Raw genomic sequence first — 26,424 nt, forward strand, 5'->3', positions numbered from 1 at the left:
ACGCCAGGCCAGCTCACCCCATGGTGGCCAGCACAGCCCCTACACCAGCTTGCGCTATGAGGCTGGTGTAGGGGAGGGCCATCCTCAAAGAACCCATCCTTGCTCTGTGCTTGGTGAACAGGGGCAAAATGTGGTGTCTGCGTTTTTAAATCTGCACAGCGCCATCTGATAGATTTGTGTGGATGGTGCTATTTATCATTCGGCATTCATGTATTATTACTCTGCTGCCTGGGGCCAGGAGAAGTCAGCATGAGTGGGATGGCTTAGAAAGGGCAGACTCGGTAATTTCTCTTGGAAAATTAGCATGATGAGCAACATGGCAGAAATCCTGGCAAAGGCACAGTTGGGGCAAAGAAGGTAGGGAGCCGATGGTCAGGACCCAGGATGGGTGTGGCCTGGGGCAGGGGGAAGTGGAGAGGGGAAGCAGAGACACAGGACAGGAATCTGTGGGAGGTTATCATGTGCCAGGCTGGGTGCTAGGCACCTCCATGTATGTCATCACACTCCTCAAATCCTCATGGCTACCCTGAGAATGAAATGTTACTGTCTCCATTTTGTACATAAGGAGATGCCCAAAGATGTTAAGTACTCGCTAAAGATCACACAGCTCTGACACTTGGTCAACCCAAGTCTTCAGCTTTGTCAATGGTTCTTGTTCCACTAGTCCACAGGTGCAGGAAGCTGTCCTTAGGCACACACACACACACACACACACACACGTGTGCACACCCCCTCCTTTCTTTGAGTCATCCTCTGTTCCCTTGGATACCTTTTTCAGTTCTCACCTAATACAGTTTGTGGCATATTACACTTGATTGGATAGTGCTTTGTAATGGTTCTGAAAGTGTGTGTGTGTGTGTGTGTGTGTGTGTGTGTGTGTGTATGTATGTGTATATTCTCACTCCAACTGCATTGTAAGCTCCAAGGGCAACATTCTGTCTCCTATTTCTTTTTCTTCCTCTACCACATGGCTGGTGCATGATTCTGCAAGAAAAAATTGGCACTCAGTACATGTGGCTGACTGACAGACACATATATTTCAGCCTGCAAGTCCCACAGAACTATAAATTGCTGCACGAGGTATTTGAGTTAGAAGAGACAGAGGAACTTATATTTATTAAAAGTTTGCTCTAGCCCCGTGCTATCATAGATGCTTTTTCTCTAATCCTCTAAACAATCCCATGAGGTAGGCATCACCGCCCCCACTTCACAGATGGGGAAGCCGTGCCATGCCCGGGGTCTCTGCTGGCCTCCAGTGATAGCACACTACAGTTCTCATGGCACTCCTATTCCTAAATGCCAGGATGTGACAGATGCCTGCCTGGGTGGGCTGTGCTGGAGCCATCCCACCCAAAGGTGTGGAAAGGACCGGCTGCCTTCTCAGTGCTCTGGGTCCTGTGACTTAGTTCTTTAAGAGTGCAAAGCCCTTGTGGTAGGCAGAGACTGAAGCTTAACTTTCATTATCCCTCCCTCTACCCTCCCCACCCATCCTGGCGTTCCTAGCTGGGGTGGTCTACCGCAGTTCCTCATTCTGCAGGGAGCCAGAAGGGGAAGACATGGATGTGCTCTAAGAATAGCATCTTCCCTTTCCACCTTGTCTTCTGCCTTGCTCTCCAGATGTGTGATGTTCTCCACGTTGCCCCTGCTGAGCGGTGCCCCAGGAGAGGCTCCCACACATTAGAGACTGGTCAGTGGAGGGGCTGTGGGCATCAGGGCAGCATGGGGGAGGAGGAACGGGGGGAGGGGCGCGAGCGACAGCCCAGGCATCCACCTCCCATCCCAGATGTGTGCCAGCAGGGAGGCGGTGTGTGCAGTGCTATATGGGATGCCACCCTCTGGACCCAGCCCTTCCTGTTTACTCCTGGGTGGCCTGTGCCCAACCTCAGGGAGCCCTGAGATGTGACATGGACACAGTCAGCTCTTTTGTCCCCTTTGCCTCATCACATTTCCCCAGCTGCAGGGCTGCAATGGCCTCTTTTCTGTTCTCCTGGATATCAGTTTCTTCCACTCACATTCATTCTTCTAAGCCACCATGTTTGCTCAAGTCTCCCCCGGGAGCTCAGACATTGTTAGCGGCTCTCAGTGACCTTCCCCAGCAAAGTGAAAGCTCAGCCTGGACGCCTCCCTCCCAACCTGGCCCCAAAGCACCTTTGTAGATTTATTGCCCATGAATTGCATCTATGAGCCCTGTGCTAGATCATAGGCCACTTCCTGGTGTACACTGCACCCTCACTTGGTCTCTGTCCTTCACTTTCTCAAGATCTTGGCCTGTTGCCTTACAGTACCCAAGACCTATCTCAGTGCAGCATCTACAGGGGACCAGACAGATGCCTTCCCGGACAACCCGTTGGCTGAAGCCCCTCCTTGGATCTGCGGCCCTCCTGCACTCAGGTTGAACTCCTGGGTGGCTGACTGCAACTAGACCAGAAGCGTCTGAGAATAGGGTTTGTCTCTGTAGACATGTGTATCAAAGATGACTGACCCAGGGCCCTGGACAGAGTGGCTTCTCAAGGGGCGAATGCAGCTCAGAGATTTGCTTTCACGTGTCCCACTTCAACTCACTCGCCAACACTTGCTGAGCGTCTACCATGTGGCCGGGCCCTGTGCCAGGTGCTGGAAATACAAAGGGAACAGGACTTGGCCAATCAAGAGGAGAGGACAGCCGGCCGGCCAATGGCCACTGCCGTGCTAAGTGGGAAAAGAAGGGTCTGGAAGCTTCAGGAGAAAACGAAACCTTCCATCTAAGCAAGGACCTACAAGAGGAGTTGAGCTGGTGGGGTAAGGAGACTGAGGAAGACTGAGTAATCTAGATTCTACTCTTTTCTATGCTTTATTTATAATTAATTTAATTTGTCGTTATTTTGAGGAGTGAATACAGGCTTATGGTATCGAATTCAAAAGGTACAAAGGATCCAGAGTGAGACATGTTTTCTTCTCACCCTGCTGTGAAGCCACCCAGGTGCACTCTCTTCCCCCCTGAGGCCCCTCCTTGCCATTCCTGCCACCTGACCATGGGACCTACCACAGTCTCCCCAGATGCAGGATGCCCATGGTGCCCCACAGTGCCTCACAGTGGCGGGGCGGCCGCACAGCAGCCAGCTGGCCTCTGAGACGAGGGCTCTGGGAAGGGCTTTTTTTTTTTTTTTGAGACAGAGTCTCACTCTGTTGCCCAGGCTGGAGTGCAGTGGCGTGATCTCGGTTCACTGCAACCTCCGCCTCCTGGGTTCAAACAATTCTCCTGCCTCAGCCTTCTGAGTAGCTGGGATTACAGGGGTGCGCCACCATGCCTGGCTAATTTTTGTATTTTTAGTAGAGATGGGGTTCGCCATGTTGACCAGACTGGTGTCGAACTCCTGACCTCAGGTGATCCACTCACGTCAGCCTGCCAAAGTGTTGGGATTACAGGCATGAGCCACTGCACCCACATGGGAAGGGCTCTTAGAGGAAATTTAGGTCCAGGCTTTTCCAGGGCCTCCTATCCCCCACTCTGATCTTAGGATCAGAGTGGACCAGCTCTCTGATCTCCAATCATCCTCCTCATCCCAGACCAGGAGCACCCGTATGACCTGGCCAAACCCGTGATGCTTCTGATGCCAGAGACAGCCCACAGCCCTGGGTTCAGTGCCCTTACATGGCTTCAAATCAGACCACCCTTGGGGACTCTGGCCCAGGGACAGTCCTGGAAAGGAGCTGACATCACTACCCATCAACTGGGAGTCTCCATCTTCCACCTGGACTCCTAGCCCGGCCAGTGTCCCTCCCTTCAGAAGCCACAGCTGCTTGTGCACTGGTGGGTGCTTGTGTGTCTAGCTTGGATGGGCAGCCCTGAGGCTCAGGGGCTGTCCTCCCAGAGGGCACAGGCAGGGCACGTGGCACAAGGGGCCATGGCAGACCACGCTGTCACCCTCCTGGCCCAGCGCCTACCTGATTTGTTCTTGTATTCAATGTCGAAGCCCGTGATGATGCTGTTCCCGTCGAATCGCTGGGTCCAGCGCAGGTTCATGCTCCGGGCCTTCACCTCCCGGATCTCCAGCTCTGGGGGGTCGGGGGGCTCTAGGGTGCGGCAGGGAAGGGGAGGGAAGTGAGGAGGGCAGCAGGGAGCTTGGCCTCCTGCTTGGCCCTGGGGACTGGCGTCGCCTGGGTCTAGCCAAGGACTCTGGCACCCTAGGGTTTGAGCAGGGTGGGGGCTGGAGGAGGCCAGCAGCGGGGCTTGGAGGCTGAGGAGGCCCGGCTTGCTCTCCTGTCTTGCTGCCATCTTGTTCTTGGCCTGGGAGAGGGCTGACTCTTCTGCAGGGAATCCTGTTAGCTGACGGCATTTTTCTCCTTCCAACTTTCCCAACTTGACTTTCCCTTCCCACACCTGCTGCAGGGGCCTGGACCCAGGAACCTGACTCCTCCACTCCTCCCCAGAAGGGGCAGTGGAATCTATAGTGGCTGTAGCCATTGCAAACTTTTGCTGTCTAAGTTCCTGGAAAGGTCTTATTTTCCTCCTGTGGGCAAGAGGGCAGGTGGAGGGAGGCTTTTCCCCAGAAGGTGGTTTTCTGTCATCCTCCACCATAGCCTAGGCCGTGGCCCCTGCTCTTTGAGGTGGAGTTAGCGGTGGGTCCCTGGGCCCTGGGGAGGTGGGATGGGAAGGTGGAGCAGGTGAAGGTACCTTGCACAGTGAGTTGGATCAAGCCCCGGTCCTCCCCATACGAGTTGATGGCATGGCAGCTGAAGAACACAGAGTCCCCACGGTCAGCAGGCTTGAGCTGGGAGACCACCAGCAGGAGAGGGAGGAAACAGGAAGAGTCTTTTAGAGCTTGTCAGCTGAAGGGGTCACTCCAGGGCTCTCAGAAAGGCCCTCTTGTTCTGGGAGGGGGACCCACAGGGGCTTTGTCAAGGGCTTCTCTTCCCAGGGACTTCCAAAGATGGAAGTATGGAGGGCTTCATACAGGGAGGGGCTGGGGGACACCAGAGGGAGGGAGGGGATGAGGAGTCCTAGGGGAGTGGGAGGGGCTGAGGGGGTCCCAGGGGAGTAGGAGGGGCTGAGGGGGGTCCAGGAGAGTGGGAGGGGCTGAGGGGGTCCACGAGAGTGGGAGGGGCTGAGGGGTCCCAAAAGGGAGAATGGAGCCCTGGGTGTTCCAGAAAAGAAGGCGGGACTGAGGAAACCACACTTGATTGTTGTGGGGTTGTCAGGAGATACAGTGAAGTTCTGAGACAGAGATTCCTGGATGGAGAGGGGAAATAGGTTGGAAAGGGGAGGTACATTTTTGGGGTATAGGGAGGGGCTCCCAGGCTCCCCATTTGCCTCCTGGATGCGGATGTGATAGCTGCGGGCTCCCCACTCTCTGAGAGTTGGGGTCCCCCAGGACTGGGGTGGGGGCGCTCACCTTCAGTGTGGAGATGACCTCGTCGCCGTTGTCCTTGGTGGTGATGGTGTACCGCATGACGCGGTCAGGGTCAATGACTGTGTCCCCCTTCTCCCAGCGGATGATGATGGGCCTCTCACCCCGTGCCGTGCAGTTCAGCTCCTTCGCATGGCCCTTGATGGCGATGGTGGTGTTGGGGTGGGAAGTGATCATAGCTGGGACTGGGGGGGCGGAGGCGGAGGAGGCCCAGTGAGGGTTGGGAGGCCAGCCTGGAGGAGGCACGCGTGCCCTGCGCAGAAGCCCCCACCCCAGCCGTCCCTCCCCCAGGATAGGCTCCAATAAAGCAGTACAGGGAACCCCACTGGCCTGTCCCTTCTCCCACACCCATCCATGACTGGGGCAGCCTCCCTCTTCACCAGGGGGGGTCCCACATTCCTCCTCTGGGGAGGCAGTGGCCTGGGCTCAGAATGCTTTTACAGGTATGCCATACATAGAACTATAAAGGAAACCAGTTCTATTGAAATATGGTTATGCAAATATTAAAAACACGAACAAGCAAACCTTCGATATCGTATATCACCTATCAGTATGTGTTCTTTACTACTCTACAAAATAAGATCCAGCGGTAGCTCGTATAATTGCTGTCTTATATTACCATGATCCTGTAATAGTGCTGCGTATAAGTGATATTTTGAGATATTTGCAATCACTGTGATGTGATGGGAGCATATCTGAGGATTTCTGCTGGTGACAGTCACGGGCTGCTATTGCTGCATTCTGTCGCTTATGTTCAAAATGGAAGGAATACTAAATTTCAGTTAGAAGTTAGTGAAAAAATGTGATTTTCCCTCCACCCACATTCATGGATCCCCCTGAATCAGATCTATAGAGCTTCTAGCGGCCTCTGGACCCCAGGTTAAGAACCCTTCTTGAAAGCACCAAGGCTCTGCTTTTTTCTCTATAGCTAAGGCTTGTTTATCTCCCTCCTGTTCTTTCAAACAAGACACAAAGGAAAACCCTGGACACCACCACCACAAGTAAGATCCACAAGCAGTGCTAACGGGACTGAGAAAATCACCACCAAACAACCAGGGCCCAGGCTGGTCATCAGGAGCCCCCGTCCCTACTGCCCGGACAAGAAGCCTGTCAATCACCGGCCCCTCCTCTGGGCCTGAGCACCTGCGGCAGCAGCAGGAGGGAAGGGGCAGGGGAAAGATGGTCTCAGCTGCAGCAAAACCCTGTCCCCTTTCTCCTCCACCCAACTCAAGGAACACACATGGGGCACTTATGCCATCATGAGACCTCGTGCCAGGCTGGGGGGTGCACATGACAATGAGACAGGGTCCTTGCCTCCGGAGGGAGGGGAAGACAGATACCTGCACCGGCAACATGAACTGGAGGAAAATCTGATGAGTGTTTCATCAAAGGGTTAGGAGACATTAACTTTGACTGAGGGGCATCAGGGAAAGCACAGTCCATCCATTCAGCAAGGATTTATTGAGACCTACTATGTGCTCTGGAGCTGACAGTGAACAGGACAAACATGGCGTGATCTCATGTTTGAAACTCCTATGATCTCAGAGAGTTTCACTCTAGTGGTGAGAACAGACAAGACTAGCAATTTCCATGAAGAGTGGTGAGTCCTACACTGGGAGAAATGCACAGCACCTGATCCAGCAAGACTTAAATGGGGAGAACAGAGGGAAGGGCGCCCAGGCAGGAGAATCTGCTTGAGCCAAGGCTCCAAGGCAGACATAGGCGGGGCAGGTCCCAGGAAGGTCAGTGATTTGGTGCTGCTGGAGACTACCCTTGTCCTTTTCTTCTCTGGGAAAATTTGCCTTCCAGTGGCTCTTGTCTCAGGAGGGATGCCCAGGAGCCATCCTGGAGTATATAAATGGGGAGGGGCTGTCGTTGGCTGCAAGAATCGGAAATCCCCCACCCCCACCCCCATTCAGGGGAATACCTCTTGTCACAGCAGAGACCAGCTCACCCTATCCTGGTCACTGGCCTGCTTTGGGCAATCGTGCAAAAAGGGGCTTTGTCTTCTCTGTCCTCAAAACCCAGTTCCCTGCCCGCCCCCTTCCCCCTGTCCCCGCCCCCTGCCCCGCACTGTGTCTCTGCTCCATTTCGACAGCTGGCCGTTTCTCCTCCTTCCTTCCGGGTATTCTCAGGGTTTTTCTCTCTCCTAGTTTTAAAGGCCTGCTCAAACAAAGTTGTTCCCAGCAAACTCTCCAGGGACATCTGACTTTTATGGACAAATATGCCTTTGAAGAAATGAGGGGAGCCACAGAGCTGCCACGGTGCCATCTGACATCAGTCCGTGGGTGAGGAGGCGTCTGGGACAGGAGTAGGGTGGATGAAGGGAGGTTTCTGGCTCCCCGAAGTCACACCACACAGCAAGCCACCTCCTCTGCTGCCTTGCCATGCAGGACTTGATGCTGACGACAGCCCTGGCCCCCAGGCCCCCGCACCAGCCTCTCAGCACATTCCCCAGCCCCAGCTCATCAAATAATGAAGCAGATAAATTTTATAATGCATGGCATTACACTAGGATATACAATAAAATGCAAAAGACAAATAACGAGGTGCAAGTTATAATGAAGAAAAAGCCTGCAGTCAGAGACATCCGAGTATGAATTATTGACTAAGGTTTTACACTCTCAAGAATGTGCGGAGGAATATTTTTCCATCAAAGATTTGCATAATTCACTCGTATAAACCTGGGTGGAATATAGAGTAAGATTTTACATCAACAAGTCGGCACTTGCATTGCAGATGCCTCCATTTTTTACTGGAGAATTGAGCTCGGGTGTTGGGAAGGCTCGTAAGCGGACTGGGGACTGGGACCCCCATGGGTCGGGCCCTGAGGCCTCCTTCATGGGGAGAAATCCTGTTCCTGAGAGGTTGCTGCTGAAGCCACAGAGAAGCAGGGGAACAGTGTGTGTCTGTGTGTGTGTGTGTGTGTGTGTAAGTGGGGCTGGGAGGGAGAGTCTTTGGTAGGAGGACTTCACAGCTCTGCAGCACACCTCTGTTCTGTTCTCCAGGCAGGCCTGCACTAACCCTTCCAGGGCCTGTGTGTGAATTACAAAGGCACCCCCACCATGCCTCTGGCTGGGTGCTGCCTGGTGCCGGGAGCCACAGCTTGGCCAATGAAGTAGGGACCATGTTTCAGACCCCATTCACCCCTGAGGCTATGTACTTTTGAGCAGTGCACAACCTGTGTATCCATACATGCCATTCCCACTTCAGGGAACCTGCCTTTCTAGTCAGCTTTGTTCAGCCCTGTGGGCAGCCAGGGACAGCAGGGTCCCCAGGGATCCTTGGCCCCTCAGCCCTGATGTGTGTGGTAACAACCATACCTGAAGCCTGAGACAGGGTCCCTTCACCCTTCCACCAGCTTAGGATGGCAATGAGCACCACACACCACAACCCTCACAGTCCCCTAGCTCAGGGCTAGTTCAGGGGAGCCCGTTCACGAGGAAGAGGAGAGAAGCTTGAGGGGCTTGGGGGCCAGGCCAGCCTGGGATCTGCTTCTGTGGCTGCGAGCTATGTGGCCTTCCACCCCTTAAAGCTAACTTCTGTGAGTCCCACGGAGCATTGTGAGGACAAAGTGAACCCACATATGTAAACTGCCTGCCACACAGCAGCTGCTAAGAAACCTGGGTTCTAGTCCTATCCCCAAGGGGTTCCATCAAGACAGGAGCTCTTTTTTATAGAAACGTGTGACGTGCAACATAGACTATTGTCTTTCATTTTGTGTGTCAGGACAAGGGTCTTTTTGGGTAGAGGAAAAAAGCCTAGGTCTGTGGCCTTAAGATAGACTGTGGTACTGAAAGCAAATGTCAGAGAATGTGGTCCTAGGCAAAAGATGACCTGGCCAGAGTCAACCTCCATTGAAGTGTCAAAAATGGCTCTTATTGGCCTGGCCAATGGTTCCTTGTGTCATAGGCTACACCTACGGGTGTCAGCCAGCACTGGTCGGTCCTAGCTTGATAGCCAGAACCCCACTGGGCTGGTATAATGAGCCCCTGAATTCAAAACAACTGGGTGCCAGGTAATAAGGACTACTTCACATGTACAAGTGGCATGGAAAAGGGTGTGTGGCTTGACATGCATTACCAGACTCCATGGAAAAGGCCCAAAGAAAAAACTAGGTCAGAAGTCATTTCCTTTTCTAGCCTCGCCAGCACAGGTGAATGCAATCAGCCAATCAGCTAACCTGGGTCTGCTGAATGCCCAAAATGGCAGATGTGAAAATGGCGGATGTGAAAGTGGCGGATGCGAAAATGGCGGACGTGAAAATGGTGGATGTGAAAGGCACATGTCTCAGGCAAGAAGGAAAGCAGAGCTCTGGTGCAGTAAGATGGATGTATATCCTTCCATGGGAATACTGCCAGCTTCCTTCCAGGCCTTGCCCCTAAAAGTGAATCTGGGAAGTGCAAGGCTGTATAAGACCCATGTCTGTTACTCCTACAAGTTCAGAAAATACACGTGTACAAGTTACTGGCTTCAGGTGTTACTTGCCAGGCGATTCCACAGAATCCTAGCATCCTAGCATCCTAGCATTGCAGAGCCCAGATGAAGACCTGTTCTACTGAATTTGTAGCAGCTGCTGGCCACACGGGGCTAATGGGCACTTGAAATACAGCCAGCCCAAATTGGGATGTGTGATAAGTATAAAATACATAGTGGATTTCAAAAATATAGGAAGAAAAAAAAAAGAATGTAAAATACCTTTTTTTTTTTTTTGAGACAGAGTCTCGCTCTTGTCACGCAGACTGGAGTGCAATGGTACAATCCTGGCTCACTGCAACCTCCGCCTCCTCGGTTCCAGTGATTCTCCTGCCTCAGCCTCCCAAGCAGCTGGGATTACAAGCGCGTACCACTATGCCTGGTTAATTTTTGTATTTTTAGTAGAGACGGGGTTTCACCATATTGGTCAGGCTGGTCTTGAACTCCTGACCTCAGGTGATCCACCCACCTCAGCCTCCCAAAGTGCTGGGATTACAGGCGTGAGCCGCTGCGCCTGGCTGTCATTAAGTTTTATATTGACTACCTGTTAATATTTTATATGTATGGAGTTAAATAGAATATACTATTATAATTAATCTCTCCTGTTTCTTTTTTATTTTTTTGAACATGTGACAGAGAGAGGATTTCAAATTACATATTATTTGGCTCACGTTATGGTTCTACTGAATGGAACTGGTATAGATCAGTGACACAGACCCTTCCTTTGGCAAATGGAGACACTGAGGTGATGCAAGGAAGCAATTTGCCCAAGGTCACGTTGCTGGTAAGCAGAAGAGCACCTTAAAAGAGGATGGGTTGCAGAGGGCAGTACTGAACACACAGTGATGCTGCGAAAGGTGGGCGGCCCGGTATCACTGGGAATGCGATTTCTCGGCTCTCTAGGACTCATAATTACAAGCTCATGTTATCTGTACCTAACATTAACCAAGAAATATCGGGTCTTGTTCTGGGGACCCTATTTGATGAAGGACATTGACAGGCTGGAGTGTGACCAATAAGATGGTCCGACTTCAAAGCATGCTGAGAACTGGGAATCAGTAACCCAGGGAGCAAGGGAGAGACACTGCAAGGGGGTAAGGGAAGACCTCTTACTTGGCTTAAGAAGGAATGTTCTAGTATTTTCTGCTGTTTGGGGAAAGGGCCATAGTAGGAAGTGGCAAGCTCCCTGCATTGGAAGTAGACAACCTGTGGCCTCACAGAGAGGAGTTAATTAAGGCCTGGATCTGGGCCCCTTGTCTTTGGGCCCTTGGGGGTGCCCGGGTCTCAGGAGAGGGAAAGATGGTCTGGGAATGTGGCTCATTGTCTGATGAAGTGATTCTATGAATCAGAGTACTCGTGTCCTTGCAGATGGGGGCTTTCAGCCCCTTGTCCTCAGTAAGAGGCAGGGAATCCTCTTCCCCTCTTCTTCTGCCAACTAACCAGAGCAGAGAACTCTGCCACTGTGCCCCTCCATCAGGCCCTGCACCCAGCCTCCAAGGACCATGGTGTCCTCCTGTGCCCACAAATAGGAGCTTCAGCCCTCCTGGCTGCTGTACTGCTGGGCTTAACAAGGCTGCCCCTTAACAGGGGGAAGTTTAGGGCATAGGTGCCTGCCCCATTGATCCTTCACCTTCTTCCACCTCCCCCTTACTTCTTGCTCTGGACTACAAGGTCTCTCTGCTCCACTGAGTTGCGGTAATAAACAAGATTGAACCCTGTCTATGTGGAGACCAGCTGTACCTCACAGGGCTTTCTGGGTGAAGGTGGCCACCACGAATTCCCTGGGGAGATGGTCATATGCACTCACCAGGCGTACAAATCCTGACACGCACAGACACAGACACACACACATACACAGACACACACCACACACAGAGGGGCAGTGTCAGAAACACACCTCAACAGTCACAAACACAGTCACCCTCACAGCCTATGCTCTGACACCCTTACCATAAACCCATGCATGGCATTACACACACATAACCTGATGCAATGATCAATTGCACATCAGTACCCTGATGTGCTTGTTTAACACACACCTCCCCACACTGCTGCAGTCCATAAGCACACGCTGTCTCCACATACACACTTTTATAGTTCCCTTTTATTGGGTGCTTACCATGTCCTGGCAGGATTCTAAGTACTTTGCATGAATGAACTCATCTGAGGTAGGCACTGTTATTATGCCCCGGCTCCAAAGCCTGTGTCTCGATGTATTTCTTGACGAAGCTCTGTGGCCTCCTGCGTGCCCAGGTTCCCCTGACAAAGCAGGCCCTGAGCTGGATGCCTCTGCCTTTTGGCCTATCGTTCGGTGGTTCCTCCCAACAGCAAGCACGAAAGCAGGTCTTATCATCTCCACTTTTCAAATGAGGAAACCGAGGCTTCCAGAAAGTGGTTCTTCCACCTCTAAGGGGGCTGGCCACCTCTAGCCATCTGTTTGTCTGCCACCCTTGCACACAGTCCCTGGCTTTTGGAAATGGAATTTGGCTGTCACCAAAAAGCTGTCTCCTCTGCGGCGGGGCAGCTGCAGCAGGTACTCCTGGGGCAGGCAGTGGGGACTGCTGCTTTAGGGGTGCAGGCGGGAGAGCCGGGGTGGGGTGTATGCACAGTGCTGGGTCCTGCATGACAAATGCTAATGACAGCCACAAAAGCACCTCACTGCTCTGTAGGGCACAGGAGGCTTTAATGAAATACAACTTCTCTGCTTTCCTGCAATCGAATTCAATTAACAGCCAGGGAAATCTGATTTCTCTTTACAAACAGGGGTGCAGGGGAGACTTTCTGGGGACTTGAGAGAAGGGAAGGGCTAGGGCTAGGCACAGTGGTGTGGGTGAGCTCCTTCTCAATACACAGCTCCTTCCTATACAGCAGCTTTAGGTGGGGTAGGGTCTTCTCTCTGAGACCCTGGGGGAGTGAAGACCCTGGTGTGAAGATGGCCCATGTCATTCAAGCCCCAGTTACAGTCCCCAGCGCCTGCTACAGTGCCTGGCACTGTGATGACCAAATTGGGGCATACGCTGGTGGAGGCCAAGGAGGCTTCCTGATGACTTCCAGGGCCCTTCCCTGACACCCCACATTGCATGCAGGCCTCTCCTGTGGGGCATCCGCTGCATGGCACGTGTCCTCCGGCAGCGTCCTTGCCTCCTTGTGTCTGACTGTGAGACTCTCCAGGGCAGAAGCATCTCTATTCCAGGCCTCGGCTTGTGTTTGTGGAAAGGAGAGCTTTACTGGGTGTCTTTGCCGTCCTCCTCTAGTGCCCCAGGGCAGCCTGCCCCAGTCCACAATTAGGCTCACTCAGGGGAGCGGGGAGCCTTGCTGGGCCACTGGGGCTCAGGAAGCTGCCTTATAACCATGTGGAAACTCCAGATTTCCTTCTGCTGGTTGCAATGGGCGGGCACCCCTCGGAGAGGATGCACCATGGAGAGGAGAAAGGCACCAGAGCCGAAGAGGAATCACCCCCTGCCCTTGCTCCAGGGCCCTTTCAGGGCAGCAAGCTGAGGTGGGAGGAAATCAATTTCAGAAACAAGATAGTTGTCAGAATCCGATGTAACCGGTTCCCGTCTGTGAAATTACTCTCAGGACGGCTCCTGTCACCCCTGAGGTCCTGCTCGGACCAGCTGCTATTTACATTTTAATTTGATGTGAGAGGCTGATAGATTTTTAAAACACCACGAGACAGCTCTGCTGCCTCGCTCACTCCCGGCATCTACACACTTTCTGACCAACCCCCAGGCATGGAGGTAGAGTTCTAGGGGTCTCCAGACCCTGCCACGGGGATTGCAAACTCTGCTCCTACTTGGCCCCTACTTAGCACCCCCAGATCCCCCCCTTCCACTGGGGTCCAACTTAATAAGCTGGGGCAGGCCCGCGCCTTGCAGTTTACAAAGCAGTGCTGCATCCTTTGCCTCCAGCTTCATTCTTACTAAGGAGGTGGCCTGGCTCTGTTATCCCCTACAGAACCAGTGAGGAAATGGAAGCCCAGAGAGGTTCAGTGATTTATGTAAGGTCACACAGCTGGTGAGTGGCAGGAAGGAGACTAAGCCCCAAGTCCTCTGACAACTGGCCAGCACCTTTCTTTCGGTTTATCCTAGCCTTCTCCTGTGTAGGTTTTCTCCCCCACATGGAGAGATTCTGGGGAGAGTGGAGGTGAGTGGGGGATTGTGAAAGAGGCTGAACACTGGAGGAGGGCTGGGCTGGCAGGGCCAGGAGGCCAGTCCAGGGCAGGCTGGGGCTGGAGGCAGGAGCTGGGGAGAACGGTGAGTCTGGCCTTCCCTGTCTTTGTCTCCTGGCCTCTTTTCCTCTGGTGATTGGAGCTCAGCTGGTGTTTCTGACAAGTCCCCAAGTCACCAGGGAGTGAAGACTCAGTTATGAATACCCAAAGGAGAGGAGCGAGCAGTGTGTGTGGGAAGGAGGATGTTGAAGGAACAGGATGAGAATGCCACGGGCTGTTGGGAGAGGCTGCTGAAATGCAACAGAGGCATGGAACGTTGAACTCCAAAAGGAAGCCTGGGCACATCTTCACCCCATTCATGGGCGTGACTAGGATGATAATCATCACAGTCTGTTTACTGAGAGCTTACTATGTGCCAGGTACTGTTCTGAGTTCTGTTACTTGCATTAACTCATGGAATCCTCACACAACCCTATTTTTATTTCCACTTTACCGATGGGGAAACTGTGGCCGAGATAAGTAAATTGCCCCTGGTCGCGTGGCTAGTAAGTGGCAGAGTCAGGCCATGGCCCAGGTCATTTGTGATCTCATCCATGACATAAGAATGTGAATGTTGGCCGGGTGCGGTGGCTCACGCCTGTAATCCCAGCACTTTGGGAGGCCAAGGCAGGTGGATCACTAGAGGTCAGGAGTTTGAGACCAGCCATGGCCAACATGGCCCGTCTCTACTAAAAATACAAAAATTAGCTGGGCATGGTGGCGTGTGCCTGGAATCCCAGCTCCTCGGGAGGCTGAGGTGGGAGGATCGCTTGCACCCAGGAGGTGGAGGCTGCAGTGAGCTGAGGTTGCACCACTGCACTCCAGCCTGTACAAGAGTGAGACTCTGTCTCAATAAAAACAAAAAACAAAAAACCCCATGAATGTCAGAGAAGGCCAGTAGACATCGAAGTAGAATCAAGGGCCCAAGAATGGGAGTGCCAAGCTGAGCTTCTCTGAAGAGAAACGCACGTGAATGTGGGGGAAAGAAGATTGGTCTGGGACCCAGGGGACCAAGGGGTTAGGCTAGTCTGCACTTCCAGGTGGATGGTCTGGGGGAGGGTCTTGAGGAGGTTCTCAGGCCCGGCTACACCTGAGAATCACCCTGGAAGCTTTTAAAAAATATTACACAGATCCCACCCTGCCCCCCAGGCTCTGATTTATTGTTCCATGGTGGGCCTGGGCGCCTGCATTCCCCGTCCCTACCCCGAGGTAATTCTCACGCGGTTTGGAGAAGAACCTCAGGGCTGGACGAGTCCTCCTCTACCTCCTATGACAGCAGCTGCCTCTGGCAGGACAACCCCAGAGGCAACAGGATTGGAAGAAGGGCAGCAAACTTAGGGTGTCCTTCATCAGGAAGGGACTTGACTTTGTCAGGAAGTCCTTCTGAAAGTCTAACTGAAATCTCTCCTGGACTCTCATAGAGCTTTTCGCCAAAAAGGATGCTTTGGGGACGACAAAATGCCTTCTTGGATGTCCTCTTCTTTGCCTTCTGGGAGAGGCTTTTCCAAGGGACAGCAGGTGCCCTGAAGCCTCTCAAGGGCTCTGTGAACCCACCTTGTAAAGGAGCAGGGAGCCCGTGTGTTCAAGGCTCTCATCGCCTTTTGTTTCTGAAAGGATTACACGCACCCCTGAGAGGTGAGGGGGCCCCTCCTTTTCCCCAACCCACCCCACTCCCCTTCTCCCCCCAAAGCCTTGTGTCGCTGCTCCTTGTTAACAAGCTCCCGACAAGAGCTGCAGCGCTGTTTGGCGGTGTGAGATAAGCCGCCACAAAGGGGCATTGTTGGCGCGCCGGGTGGTCGGCGGGGTGGGTGGGAGCAGCGCTTTGCGCAGCCTTCGAAGGCAGCGGCATCTCCAGGCCTCCCCTGGGAAAGGCTGGGGGTGGAGTGGGGAGGGGGTGCCTTCTGGTGCCTGCTTTGTTTTTCCCTTCTTAAAGAGCCAGGGCCATGGCGTTGTTAATTTGATTGCACCCACTTCGGCTTCTTGTCTCCCCTGATTAGCCAAGCTCCACCTGAAGCATGAGATTAATTCAAATTGCATGGAAGCAATCAGCCTCAGCGCCGAGAGCCAGTGGGGAGGTGCCGGGGGAGCTGGGGCCCGTGGCCCTGGCTGTCCACTGCTCCAGTACACAGGGAGCAGAACTGGCCCGAACAGTATGTGTGCAAGGGGTAGGGGTGAGGGTCACAGAGAACGGTTGGGGACTTGGACTGCACAGCTGTTTCTGCTGCACTGGGGGTCCAGTTGAGGCCCTCAAACTCGCCAGGCCTTACTTTGTCCGGCTTTAAAATGGGGCCAGTCACCTCTTCTCTTGGCTCCTTGCTAAAGAGTAGAAGCGCAGGACGGGGAGTGTTCTCAAATGAAGATGGGGACCCAGTTTTCCTCCTGCCTCTGGTCCTCTTCTTTTTTTTTTTGAGACAGAGTCTCGCTCTGTCACCAGGCTGGAGTGCAGTGGCACGATCTCGGCTCACTGCAACCTTCACCTCCCAGGTTCAAGTGATTTCCCTGCCTCAGCCTCCTTAGTAGCTGGGACTACAGGGGCGCACCACCGTGCCCAGCTAATTTTTTGTATTTTAGTAGAGATGGGGTTTCACCATGTTGGCCAGGATGGTCTCCATCTCCTGACCTCGTGATCTGCCCACCTTGGCCTCCCAAAGTGCTGGGATTACAGGCGTGAGCCACCGCGCCAGGCCTGGTCCTCTACTTTTTATTTATTTATGTTTTTGAGACAAGGTCTCACTCTGTTACCCAGGCTGGAGTGCAGTGGCATGATGATGGCTCACTGCAGCCTCAATCTCCCGGGTTCAAGCAATCCTCCTGCCTCAGCCTCCTCAGTAGCTGGGACTATAGGTGTGTGCCACCATGCCAGGTTAATGTTTGTATTTTTTGTAGAGATGGGATATCACCAGATTGCCCAGGCTAGTCTTGAACTCCTGGGCTCAAGCAATTCGCCCTCCTCTGCCTCCCAGAACTGTGGGATTACAGGTGTGAGCCACTGTGCCTGGCCTGGTCTTCTACTTTTCCGAGAATGTTGGAAAAATGATAGTAATAATAATAGCTAACATTTATTGAAAGCTTATTATGTGCACACACCATGGCTAATGCTCTACATGAATTATCTCATTAACCCTCCCTTCTCTAAACACAGCCCTAAGATGTGGGTAGTATTTTTTATTTCCATTTTAGGCATGAGAAAAATGACTCCGAACATCAGAATCCTTTCAGAAACAGAAGGAGATGCCATCTTCCTTTGATCACTTGGAAGGTACTTCCAGGTCATTGCTGTGAATACCCTAGAGCTGTAAAGGGCCTGAAGTAAATATTTTAGGCTTTGTGGGCCATAGGTCTCCATTGCAAGGACTCCACTCTGCTGTTGTACCTGGAAGCAACCACAGACAACATAACATAAAGAATGGGTGTGGCTGGCTTCCAGTTACATAGACCACTGGCCAGATATGAGACCCAGTTTACTGAACTCTGCCCTGAGATTTTGTGCACAGGAGTGTTGGACCTTTTAGACTTGACCTAGAGGGATTTTTTGGCTAGGAGACTATTTTGCATTTAGACAGCGGCAGTTATAGGATGGAGGGAGGGAGAGCATGTCAGTTTCAGATGCTGGAAAGCATGGAGTTATCAATAACAGATCACCAGCTGGGCATGGGATTGTTGTGGGTTGAATTGTGTCCCCGAAAGATATGTTGAAGTCCTCACCCCTGGTACCTGTGAACGGGAACTTACTTGGAAATAAGGTCTTTGCAGATGTAACCAAGATGTAAGTTAAGATGAGGTCATACCAGAGTAAGGTGAGCCCTTAATCCAATAGGACTGGTGTCCTCATAAGAAGAGAAGAGACCCACATAGAGGGAAGAGGATGTGAAGCCTCAGGAAGAGAAGGCCATGCGGTGATGGAGGCAGAGACTGGAGTGATGTGTCTATAGTGCGAGGAACATCAAGGACTGCTGGCAACCACCAGAAGAGGCAAAGAAGCCTCCTTGCCTTTCAAGAGCACATGGGCCTGCCAATACCTTGATGTCAGACTCCCAGCCTCCCAGAACTGTGACAGAATAAGTTCCTGTTGTTTCAGGCCATGCAGCTTGTGATACTTTGTGACAGCAGCCACTGGAAACTAATGCAGGGATCCAGTGTGTGATGAGACCTTCTTAGTGCAGACTGCCCAGGGATAGTAGCCAAGCCTCTGCCCCATGGAGCTGGGCTAGGGTGGGGGGGCTTCCTAGGTGCCAGGTTGGGCTTCATATTCCCTGCTGTATGGGGAGTGCACCCCCTGTTATGCTCCCAGCCCCAAAGGCCCCAGCTGGCGGTAGGCAGGTTGGTGCAGGAGTGTGCAAAGACCAAGCCCATCTTGCCCCTGATATCCTCCCCAGCACCTGCCTCAAGCTCTTTGCTGTGTAATGGATGAACAGTGCCAGGGCTGGACACGAGCAAACACAGACAGGAGAAGATGCTCTTTAGAACTGAATTCTGCCACGTCTAGAGTCTGTGGACTTGAGAGGCCCAGAGGACTAGGCAGGGAGGGGTGGGTGGAGGCTCAGGCTTCTAGGCGAATCTGCACTCAGCCCCCAGTCTCATTGCTTTCTGGCTCAGGACAGGACACCTGCCAGTCACACGAGTCATGAGTCACTTTAGCGGGGGGCGGGGGGTGGGAGCCTTAGGCTCGTCTGGTCTAGCACACAGCAGCTCTAGGGAGGATCCCGGCAGAGTGTCAGCCAGCGTCCGGCTGCTCAGGGCACCCCCTGTCACCTCCACTTTAACACAGTCACAGTGAACAAGCCACCCCTCCGTTCCCATCTACTCCATTTCTATTGGTGGGACCATCATCCTCATCTCTCAGCCTGGAGCCCTAGTCTCTCCCAGCTCCTCTGTCCCATTCATCAAGGCCTGGTATTTGTTCCTTCAGAATGACTCTTAGAGTTCCGTTTTCTCTCCATTCCATGCTCAAGATTTTAATATCATTCCTATCATCTAGTGCATCATGTCCAGACTTCACAACCATACTTCCCATTCCTCTGGTCTCCAGCAGCCACCGTCTGGTCAGGTGAGTGCCTCACTGCCTGCCCGGGCTTCCTGCCCCCAGGGTCTTTGCTCATGCTCCTCCTTCCACCTGGATGCCTCCTTTCTTCCCTTGCCCTTCCAAACCCAACTCAAGCCCATCCCTCCGAGAAGCTCCATCTGACCACATCTGTCCACCTCGGGTTTTTCCTTCTCTAACCTCACATCACACTTCTAGTGCCAAACATTTTAGCAGGTGATCTTGTCTTGTTTCCTGAAGGTCAGTTCCAGCTTCCTAACCAGTCTGTTTGTTCCTGGAGGGCAGGGAGGGTGCATTCAATCTCGCCTTTCTCTCTGTCAGTCTTCGTCACCAGGTTGGACACCTGAGGGCTACTCAGGAAGCACCTGGTTATTACTTGGCTGATCCAACAATTTATTATAGCCCCACCATTCAGAGGGGCTTCAACTGTAATTGGGGGAGCAATTCTGGGCTGCCCACTTAGGGCAGGGCTTGGAGGCACTGCTAAGCTCTGTGCCTGCCTGCATTTTCTTATCTATTAAGTAGAGCCGCCCCATGATAACCTTGACTCTCTTTTGTCTTGGAGCGTTTGCTGGCACCTTCACCTTAACTGACATATAGGATGCACACAATTTTGTGATTCATCTGGTCTCTGCCTTTATGGTACCTTGGAGCTCAGATCCATCTGGAAACTCTTCAGTGCTGTGGTCATGGGGACTGCAGGGATGAGGGTGAAGTGGTGGTGATGGGCTTTTTGCCACCACTGGCTAAGGCCTCTAAGAAGAAGGTAAGAGCCCAGATGAGACCCTTAGGGACAAGCACTTTTAAACTGGAACTGGAGGATGCATGGGCAGGTTCATCCCTCCTATCCCTTTAATAAAACCTCCCTGCTTGTCAGGGGACCAGGGCAAGGATGGAGATTGTTCCACATGGAGACTGTTCTATTCGACCTTGAAACTTTTGTACAAACGTCCACTTTGGGGTTACGTTTGGGATGCGATGTGATTGCTCCAATGATACTGTTGGCATTGGGAGGTCAGTAAGATCTCCCACGTTTCGTTGGTTCAGGCTTATCTTCATCTTTCCTACAGCTCCCGAAGCACAAAAGCCTACAGCTTCGGAATGCTGGGGCCTGGAACTGGCGACACATGCCCTCGAGTCTCCACTGGCACAACAGAACGCAACCCACTTGTTGAGCTCTAGCTCTAGTCATGCCTTAGTGGGTGAGGGAAAGGAACAGGAGGATGGTGACCCCTCTGAATAGAGGAGCAAACTGAGTCCCTGGGAGAAGGACTATGCCCAATTTACCCAGGGCATAGCGAGGAGCACTGGGACATGAACCAGGATCAGAACCTTTCTGTCCCCTAAATGAACCACTTGTTTTGGCCTCCCTGGGCTCTGCAGAGGGTGGGGAGAGCCTGCAGCTGGCTCAGGGCTGCAGACCTCCTGGCGAGGGCCCAAGAAGGTTTGCTGACTCCTTGCTCCTCTGAGAATGGGGGCTGCGGTGGGGAGCCTGGCCTGGTGAGAGGACATGTCCAGCCTCTCTCCTCGCCTCTGTCTGATGAAGCAGGAGTCAAAGTGTTGCTCCTTATTCTGTGAAGTCTCAAAATCAATGAGGCCAAAGAGACAGCCGGATGATCATTGCCATGGAAATCATCACAATGGCTTATTCTCTCTTCCCTTCCCTCCCTCCCTCCAGCAGTGGTGGAGGTGGGGGTGGGCACTGGGCCCCAGGTTTCCAGAGCGGACTCCCTAGCTTGGCATGGACCAGGGTGGGGCCCTTTCTGCCACCTGGAGGCTGGGCAGGTGAGGCCAACTATGATCATTACCTGGCTGGAGAGAGCAGGTGATGGCTCCCAAATCCCACAGCTGTGGCAGGGCCAAGCACCAGGCCCAGGCCAGCGTAACTCAGCACCCAGGCCTCAGCCCTTGAGTGCTGCCCTGCCTCCTCCCCCTGCTGCTTGCAGATCCAGCAGAGAGTCTATCCCGTCCCCCACTCGCCCAATCAGGGGGACTCATAAGGGGAGAAGGGAAGAGCAGAGGGGGTGACCTGTGAGCCCGGATGGGATTGGACCAGGCCTGTGGGCTAGAGGTCCGTCAGCCAGTCCAGATTCCAGAGTGGGCAAAGGCCTGTGCTGAGTTGGGTGCTGGAAGTGAGAGTTCCCACCCAGGGAGGCGAACACCAGCCCCAGCCCCCAAGGAGCTTCTGTCTGTGACGAGATAGGACCCACCACCGGGGAACACACAGGAATATCTTGGGCCAGTTGTTTGCCCTCTCTGGGGCCTCAGTTTGTCACTTGTGCTGAGAGGGGTCTTGTGAGTATAGTGTGTGGACACCCAATCCATGTGCCCAGGCTCCACTTACATGCCCTGCCAACAGCTGTCCCTCAGCTCTAGGGGTCACAGTGGTGGCAGGGCCCATCCGTGGGGGGACAGTCTGTGGAGGAGCTCTCGGGAGGTCCTGGAAGCAGGGAATTCCCTGGGTACCTGGACTGTGGTCTGGAAAGGGATTTGTGGGCTCTGAGCAGCCATTTTCTTGGGCTCATAGACTGCTTGCCCTGCGGAAGGAGCAGGGGTCCCAGTCCCCCAGGTCTCAGGGAGGTACTGCTTGTGTTTGACAAGAAGGAGTTTCCTTTGGGCAAATTTGAAATAAGGACCATCTTGAATCTCCAGACTCAATTTTCCAAAGTTTTGCATCCTGACCTCAGTCCCAGTGGCCAACCATGGTGGGTGACCTGGTCCACAGAGGCCCGAGGGCTTCCTTTGCTAGGCCCGCCCCCTCCATTTCTCAAGTCCCCACGAGAGTTTGGCCCCAAGCTCCCCGCTCCTGATGTTGTGGCTGCGCAGCTGGGTGTGTGCTCGCTGAGGGCACTTGGACCTCACTTTAATTGGTCTGACATTTTGCTAAACAAATAAATCAAAACTCAGACCAAACAAAGAGCCCTTATGGGTTTAATTGGCCAGGGGCTTTGTCTAGAACCCAATCACTGGTGCCTTCACAGAGTGGAAGAGAGTCTGGGAGGTCCAATGAGACCTGTCTAATAAGGTCACCTGCTGGACAAGAGGATGGCTGAGTCCCGGGAGGGCACTGCCGTGCTATGGCTGCCTCAAAACACAGCCAGCCTCCTTCTGCCTGGGACTAGGCAGCTTGGCTTTGTACCTGCCTCTTATTGAAGAATTCTCTTTGAAGATGCTTTATTTTTTCCCCATGTGTCAGTTGAAGGGGGAATGACCTCCTCTTCCTTTTGGTCATTATCTCTCTTCCTTTTTTTAAAAATACATTTTAAAAGGGAAATAAAAGGCAGCTCTGTGGACGTGGTATTTTCTTCTGTTAATTACATTTATTTTCAACCAAGTTCTGGGAGGTGGTCTGGTGCCTTAAAAAGACTACCCATGCTGCTACAGTCATAGCTAGTCTGAGCTGGAAGGGAACTGGGGTCATCTCGTGACTAGATCTTAGTTCAGGCCTCTCACTGTATGGATGAGGAAACAGGCCCAGAGAAAGGAAGGGACAACTCACGGATGCAGAGCCACTGGGTCTGAGCCAGGACTAGCACCCAGCTTTTTTACTCCGTCTGTGTTCCTTCTACCAAACCATCAGTCCATAGAAGCAAGTTCTGGACTCAGCTGGGACTATACTTAACCCAATGACCTTGATCTAATCTCTGACGTTCTCTGAGAAGGAGCTATTGCCTACCAACCTCACAAGCAAGGTATGGGAACGGCTTTGTAAACTGTAAAAACATGCAGGCAGCGATGCTGGACTATATGCTCAGGCACTCGCGAGTTCAACCCACATCAAGACTCAGGGAGGAGTGGGGACCACTTGGGCCTGGTTGGTTTCCATCAAAGATATCCAAGGACTTGGAAAACCACTTGCCTGCTCTAATAAACCCTTAGCTCCCTGTGATCCTGAAAAGGGTTCTGCATAGCAGTTCTGCAAGAACTAGCTTGCGACTTCCGACTCCCATCCAGACCCTCGGACTCCTGGAACTCCTGTTTAAAGCTTAGTGTCAAGAGTCAACTCTACATAGAAAGAAAACATTTATCTTCCAAAGGCCATAGCATCTCACATTTCATTCTCCCCGTCACTCTCTGCCAGACACCCTGAGTTTCCTCAACACAGGACATTCACAGGCCTTCCTGTCTCCACACTGTGCTGTTTCTGCATCCCTGGAAGGGCATGAACTCCATCCCTGCTGGCCCTTGTCCAAATCCTTCTCATCCTTCAAGCCCTAATTAGAGACTATCGCTTTTGTGAAGCTTTTCTTGACACCTGCTTCTTCACCCCCAGAGTTAAAATTGATGACTCTATCTCAGATTCTTTCTGTATCACCTTGTTTGTAGCTTTTTAAGGCATTTATCATTTTGTGTATCATAGTTGTTTTGGGTGTCTGTCTATTTCTTCTTCAAGATTCTAAATTCCCTGAGAATGGCAGCTCTGTCTGACTCATCACCAGGTTTCTAGCACCTAAAACTAATGACTGCTAATTATCGAATGTGTATTTTGTGCCAAATACTGTATTAATTGCTGTAAGTGCATGATCTCCTTTAGACCTTACCAATGCACAAAGTACTACACAGTAAATCCAAACTTACAGGGGAGGACATTGGGGCTGACAGAGATTGTTGTCCTGGACCTCACAGCTATCCAATGGCAGAGCTGGGCTTTAAACCCAGGGCTGTCTGGCTCTAAAGTCTGTGCTTTTAATCACCACACTTTATTGACCTATTTAGTGAGTGCTCAGGGAGCACCATTAAGTGAGTGCTGAGTTATCACTGGAAGCTGCAGGGATCAATGGTATAGACACTCCCCATTAGAAGCCAACCACAAACGTCCAATCTGACACTTGGAGGCTTTCTCTGCTGTTATATTCCCTTTAATAGATTTATTTTCTTTCTTCTGCTTGGGCAAAGTGGGGATTAAGATCAGTTTGCTTTCTGAGAGTTCATGAAAGTGTGAGTTCTGGAAAGGTAAAGTTATTTTGGGTCAAAACTTTCCCGAGTGTATTAGGGGCATTGAGGCAAACCTTGAAATTGGCTTTGCAAATGGTAGATCTTTCTGTGGCTGGCTCTGCAAGTGGGCGATGGTGTGGGCGTTTGAGATGGACTGAGGGATGACGAGGAATGGTTTCCCCTGCTGAGGCCGTGGGTAACCAGGTCCTGAAGGTTCTACCTACCTATGCCCTTTAAACTGAAATCAGAACTGGGGAGTGGGAGAATTGCTGTCAGGTTGAGGAAAAGCGAAGGAGGGGAAGAAAAGAGCAGGCAAGGAGAGAGGCTGTGCAGGGCAGTAGCTGGAGCGGGTTACTTGGAACAGGAACTTGCCTTGAAGCAGCAGGAGGCAGAACAAATATTCCAAAGAAGGCCAGGCGCACCAGCGGTCCACCCAGTGCCCCGACAGTGTTGCATTGTCACAGGAGCATCCTCTGGCAGCCAGATACAGTGCAGAATCACGCAGGCTGCTACACAAAGACAGTCAGCTCCTTCAACCCCAGACAGAGGCCCTGCCCCTGCCAGCCTCCATGACCACTGCCCTGGAGCCTCCAATGTCCTCGGCCCTGCCTCTTCCCCTCCTGCTGGATTCTGGGTGGCATGAGGGCCTCTAGGATGGCTCGGGCAGGTCACTGGGGAGAGTGGGGCCACAATGGGAGGGGGCATTTGTGACAGGAAGGGTGTGAGAAACGGAGGATGTGTGAGAGGGAGTGTGTGCGTGGCAAGGCTGGAGAGCAGCCCATCTGAGGGCCATGCAGGAGCCATGAGTGGGTGTTGAGAGGTGCTGTAGGTGATCGGAGGTGCCCTGAGCAGGATTACGTGACCCCGAGGTGTGGAGAGACAGCAGCTGTAAGAAAGGCGTGTCGCCGGCCCTACCAGGAGAGAAGTGAAGGAGCACACCAAGGCCTGCAGATGAGGACATGGGGGAGGAAAGGAAGGAGGAAGCCAGGTCCAGGTTCTGCCCAGCAGTGACTGGCATAGTGGGAAACTCCTGCCATTCCCTTGGGAAGATGGGGCGCCGTAGGTGAGCCCCAGCGTGTGTGTGGTGCTGAGGTTTTGTGCAGCATGTGTTCAGGAGGTGGCCCTGGATTTACCAAATATGCTCCTTCTGAACCCCTCAGAGCGCTTTGCAGCTGCTGCTGGGTTGCAAAGTGAGGATGGCATAGAAAAAGTGCAGGCCCACCAGGGGAAGTGGTTTGCTCCGGGGCCCAGGGCATCAGCGACAGCCTGAGGCACGTGGGGTCCCCTCACACACAGCCCAGCTCCTGACCCCTGTGTCCTCCGGCACCTGCGATCCCTGCATCTGCATGGAACAACCACTTGCCACAGAGCCAGCAGCTCAGCGGAATCCCCCAACTTAAAGGAAAAGGCAAAGAACAACAACAGCGAAAAAGCATCTACGAGTTTGGGAGATGAGGAGGGTTGCAGAGGTGCCTGCTCTTCCCCCGCCTCGCGCAGCCAGAATTAGCCAAGCTCTCCCAAGCTGAGGGATGTAGATTGATTGCCTGGTTTTATTAAGGACAAAGTGCTTTTTGATAGTGTGAGGGAAGCGGCTCCCCAGGGCGGGGATTCCGGCTCGGAGCTCCCTGAGCATCGATCGCTGGGGCTTCCCTGTCTTATGCTGAGCTGAACGCGGGCTTTGGCAAGTGATAAAGAAGCTATGATTCTTAAAGGTGGGAACTCTGGGGAGAGGCTGGGCGGACCACACACGGGGCTATGCTATCAGCAGGCTTTCCCACGTGCACCCTAGAGGGACTGCCGCTACAAATAACAAAGCTGGCCAGGCCATGAAATCTTTGCTGGCCACTTACCATACCGGTTGCTTCACTTACACCATCTGACTCGCTCTTGACATGAAACGTGACGGGTAAGGCCCTATTACGAGCCCAACCCCCAGCTCATAGTGTAGATCAGGAAAATGAAGTAGCACGAGGCCGAGTATGCTCATCAAGGTCCTACGGCATTAAGTCCTGGCTCCCAGATTCATACTTGGCCGGGTCAGACGCTAACACTCAGGCCCTTATAGCCATGTCTTGACATGGGGCCAGATGGACGTGGCCCTTCTGATGTGATTCCCAGGAATCCATTACACAGACCCCTGCGGTGTAAAGGGAGAGGCTCACCCAGTAGGGATGTCTGTATGAGACTTAAGAAAACCCTGGGATAGCAAATAAGCAGTGTGCTTCTAAGGCTGTTGAGGCTGGCTCTGGGCGGGGGGATTTAGAAGCCATGGGTGCAGCACCGAGTTGTAATGAGCTGCATTGGTCCTTGGGCTTTTCTGAAGCATCTCCCTCTTTCCATGATCAGTACCTGCAGGACTCACAACAATTTTGTGA

At 52.7% G+C, this 26,424-nt stretch overlaps 1 protein-coding gene and 1 long non-coding RNA gene across 3 annotated transcripts in view; one reads left to right on the forward strand and one right to left on the reverse strand.

The window, feature by feature from the left end:
• DSCAML1 (DS cell adhesion molecule like 1) overlaps positions 1 to 26,424 on the reverse strand; it is a 366,437-nt gene that overhangs the window by 48,874 nt on the left and 291,139 nt on the right. The window contains exons 12-14 of the mRNA XM_024254942.2: positions 5,373 to 5,572; positions 4,655 to 4,751; positions 3,925 to 4,053 (exon numbers count right to left, since the gene is read on the reverse strand). Of these exons, the coding sequence (XP_024110710.2) occupies positions 3,925 to 4,053; positions 4,655 to 4,751; positions 5,373 to 5,572 (426 nt within the window). The remainder of the gene's footprint in view (positions 1 to 3,924; positions 4,054 to 4,654; positions 4,752 to 5,372; positions 5,573 to 26,424) is intronic.
• Positions 14,653 to 18,258, forward strand: LOC129048788 (uncharacterized). Of its 2 annotated transcripts, XR_008511416.2 has the most exons (5): positions 14,653 to 15,113; positions 15,495 to 15,708; positions 16,071 to 16,223; positions 17,254 to 17,332; positions 17,891 to 18,258. It is a non-coding gene; the product is annotated as an uncharacterized LOC129048788 (long non-coding RNA). The 2 variants fall into 2 exon arrangements; XR_008511417.2 differs by lacking the exon at positions 16,071 to 16,223 and having other exon boundaries at positions 17,891 to 18,256.

Source organism: Pongo abelii, chromosome 9 (assembly GCF_028885655.2).
Source record: "Pongo abelii isolate AG06213 chromosome 9, NHGRI_mPonAbe1-v2.0_pri, whole genome shotgun sequence".
NCBI lineage: Eukaryota > Metazoa > Chordata > Mammalia > Primates > Hominidae > Pongo > Pongo abelii.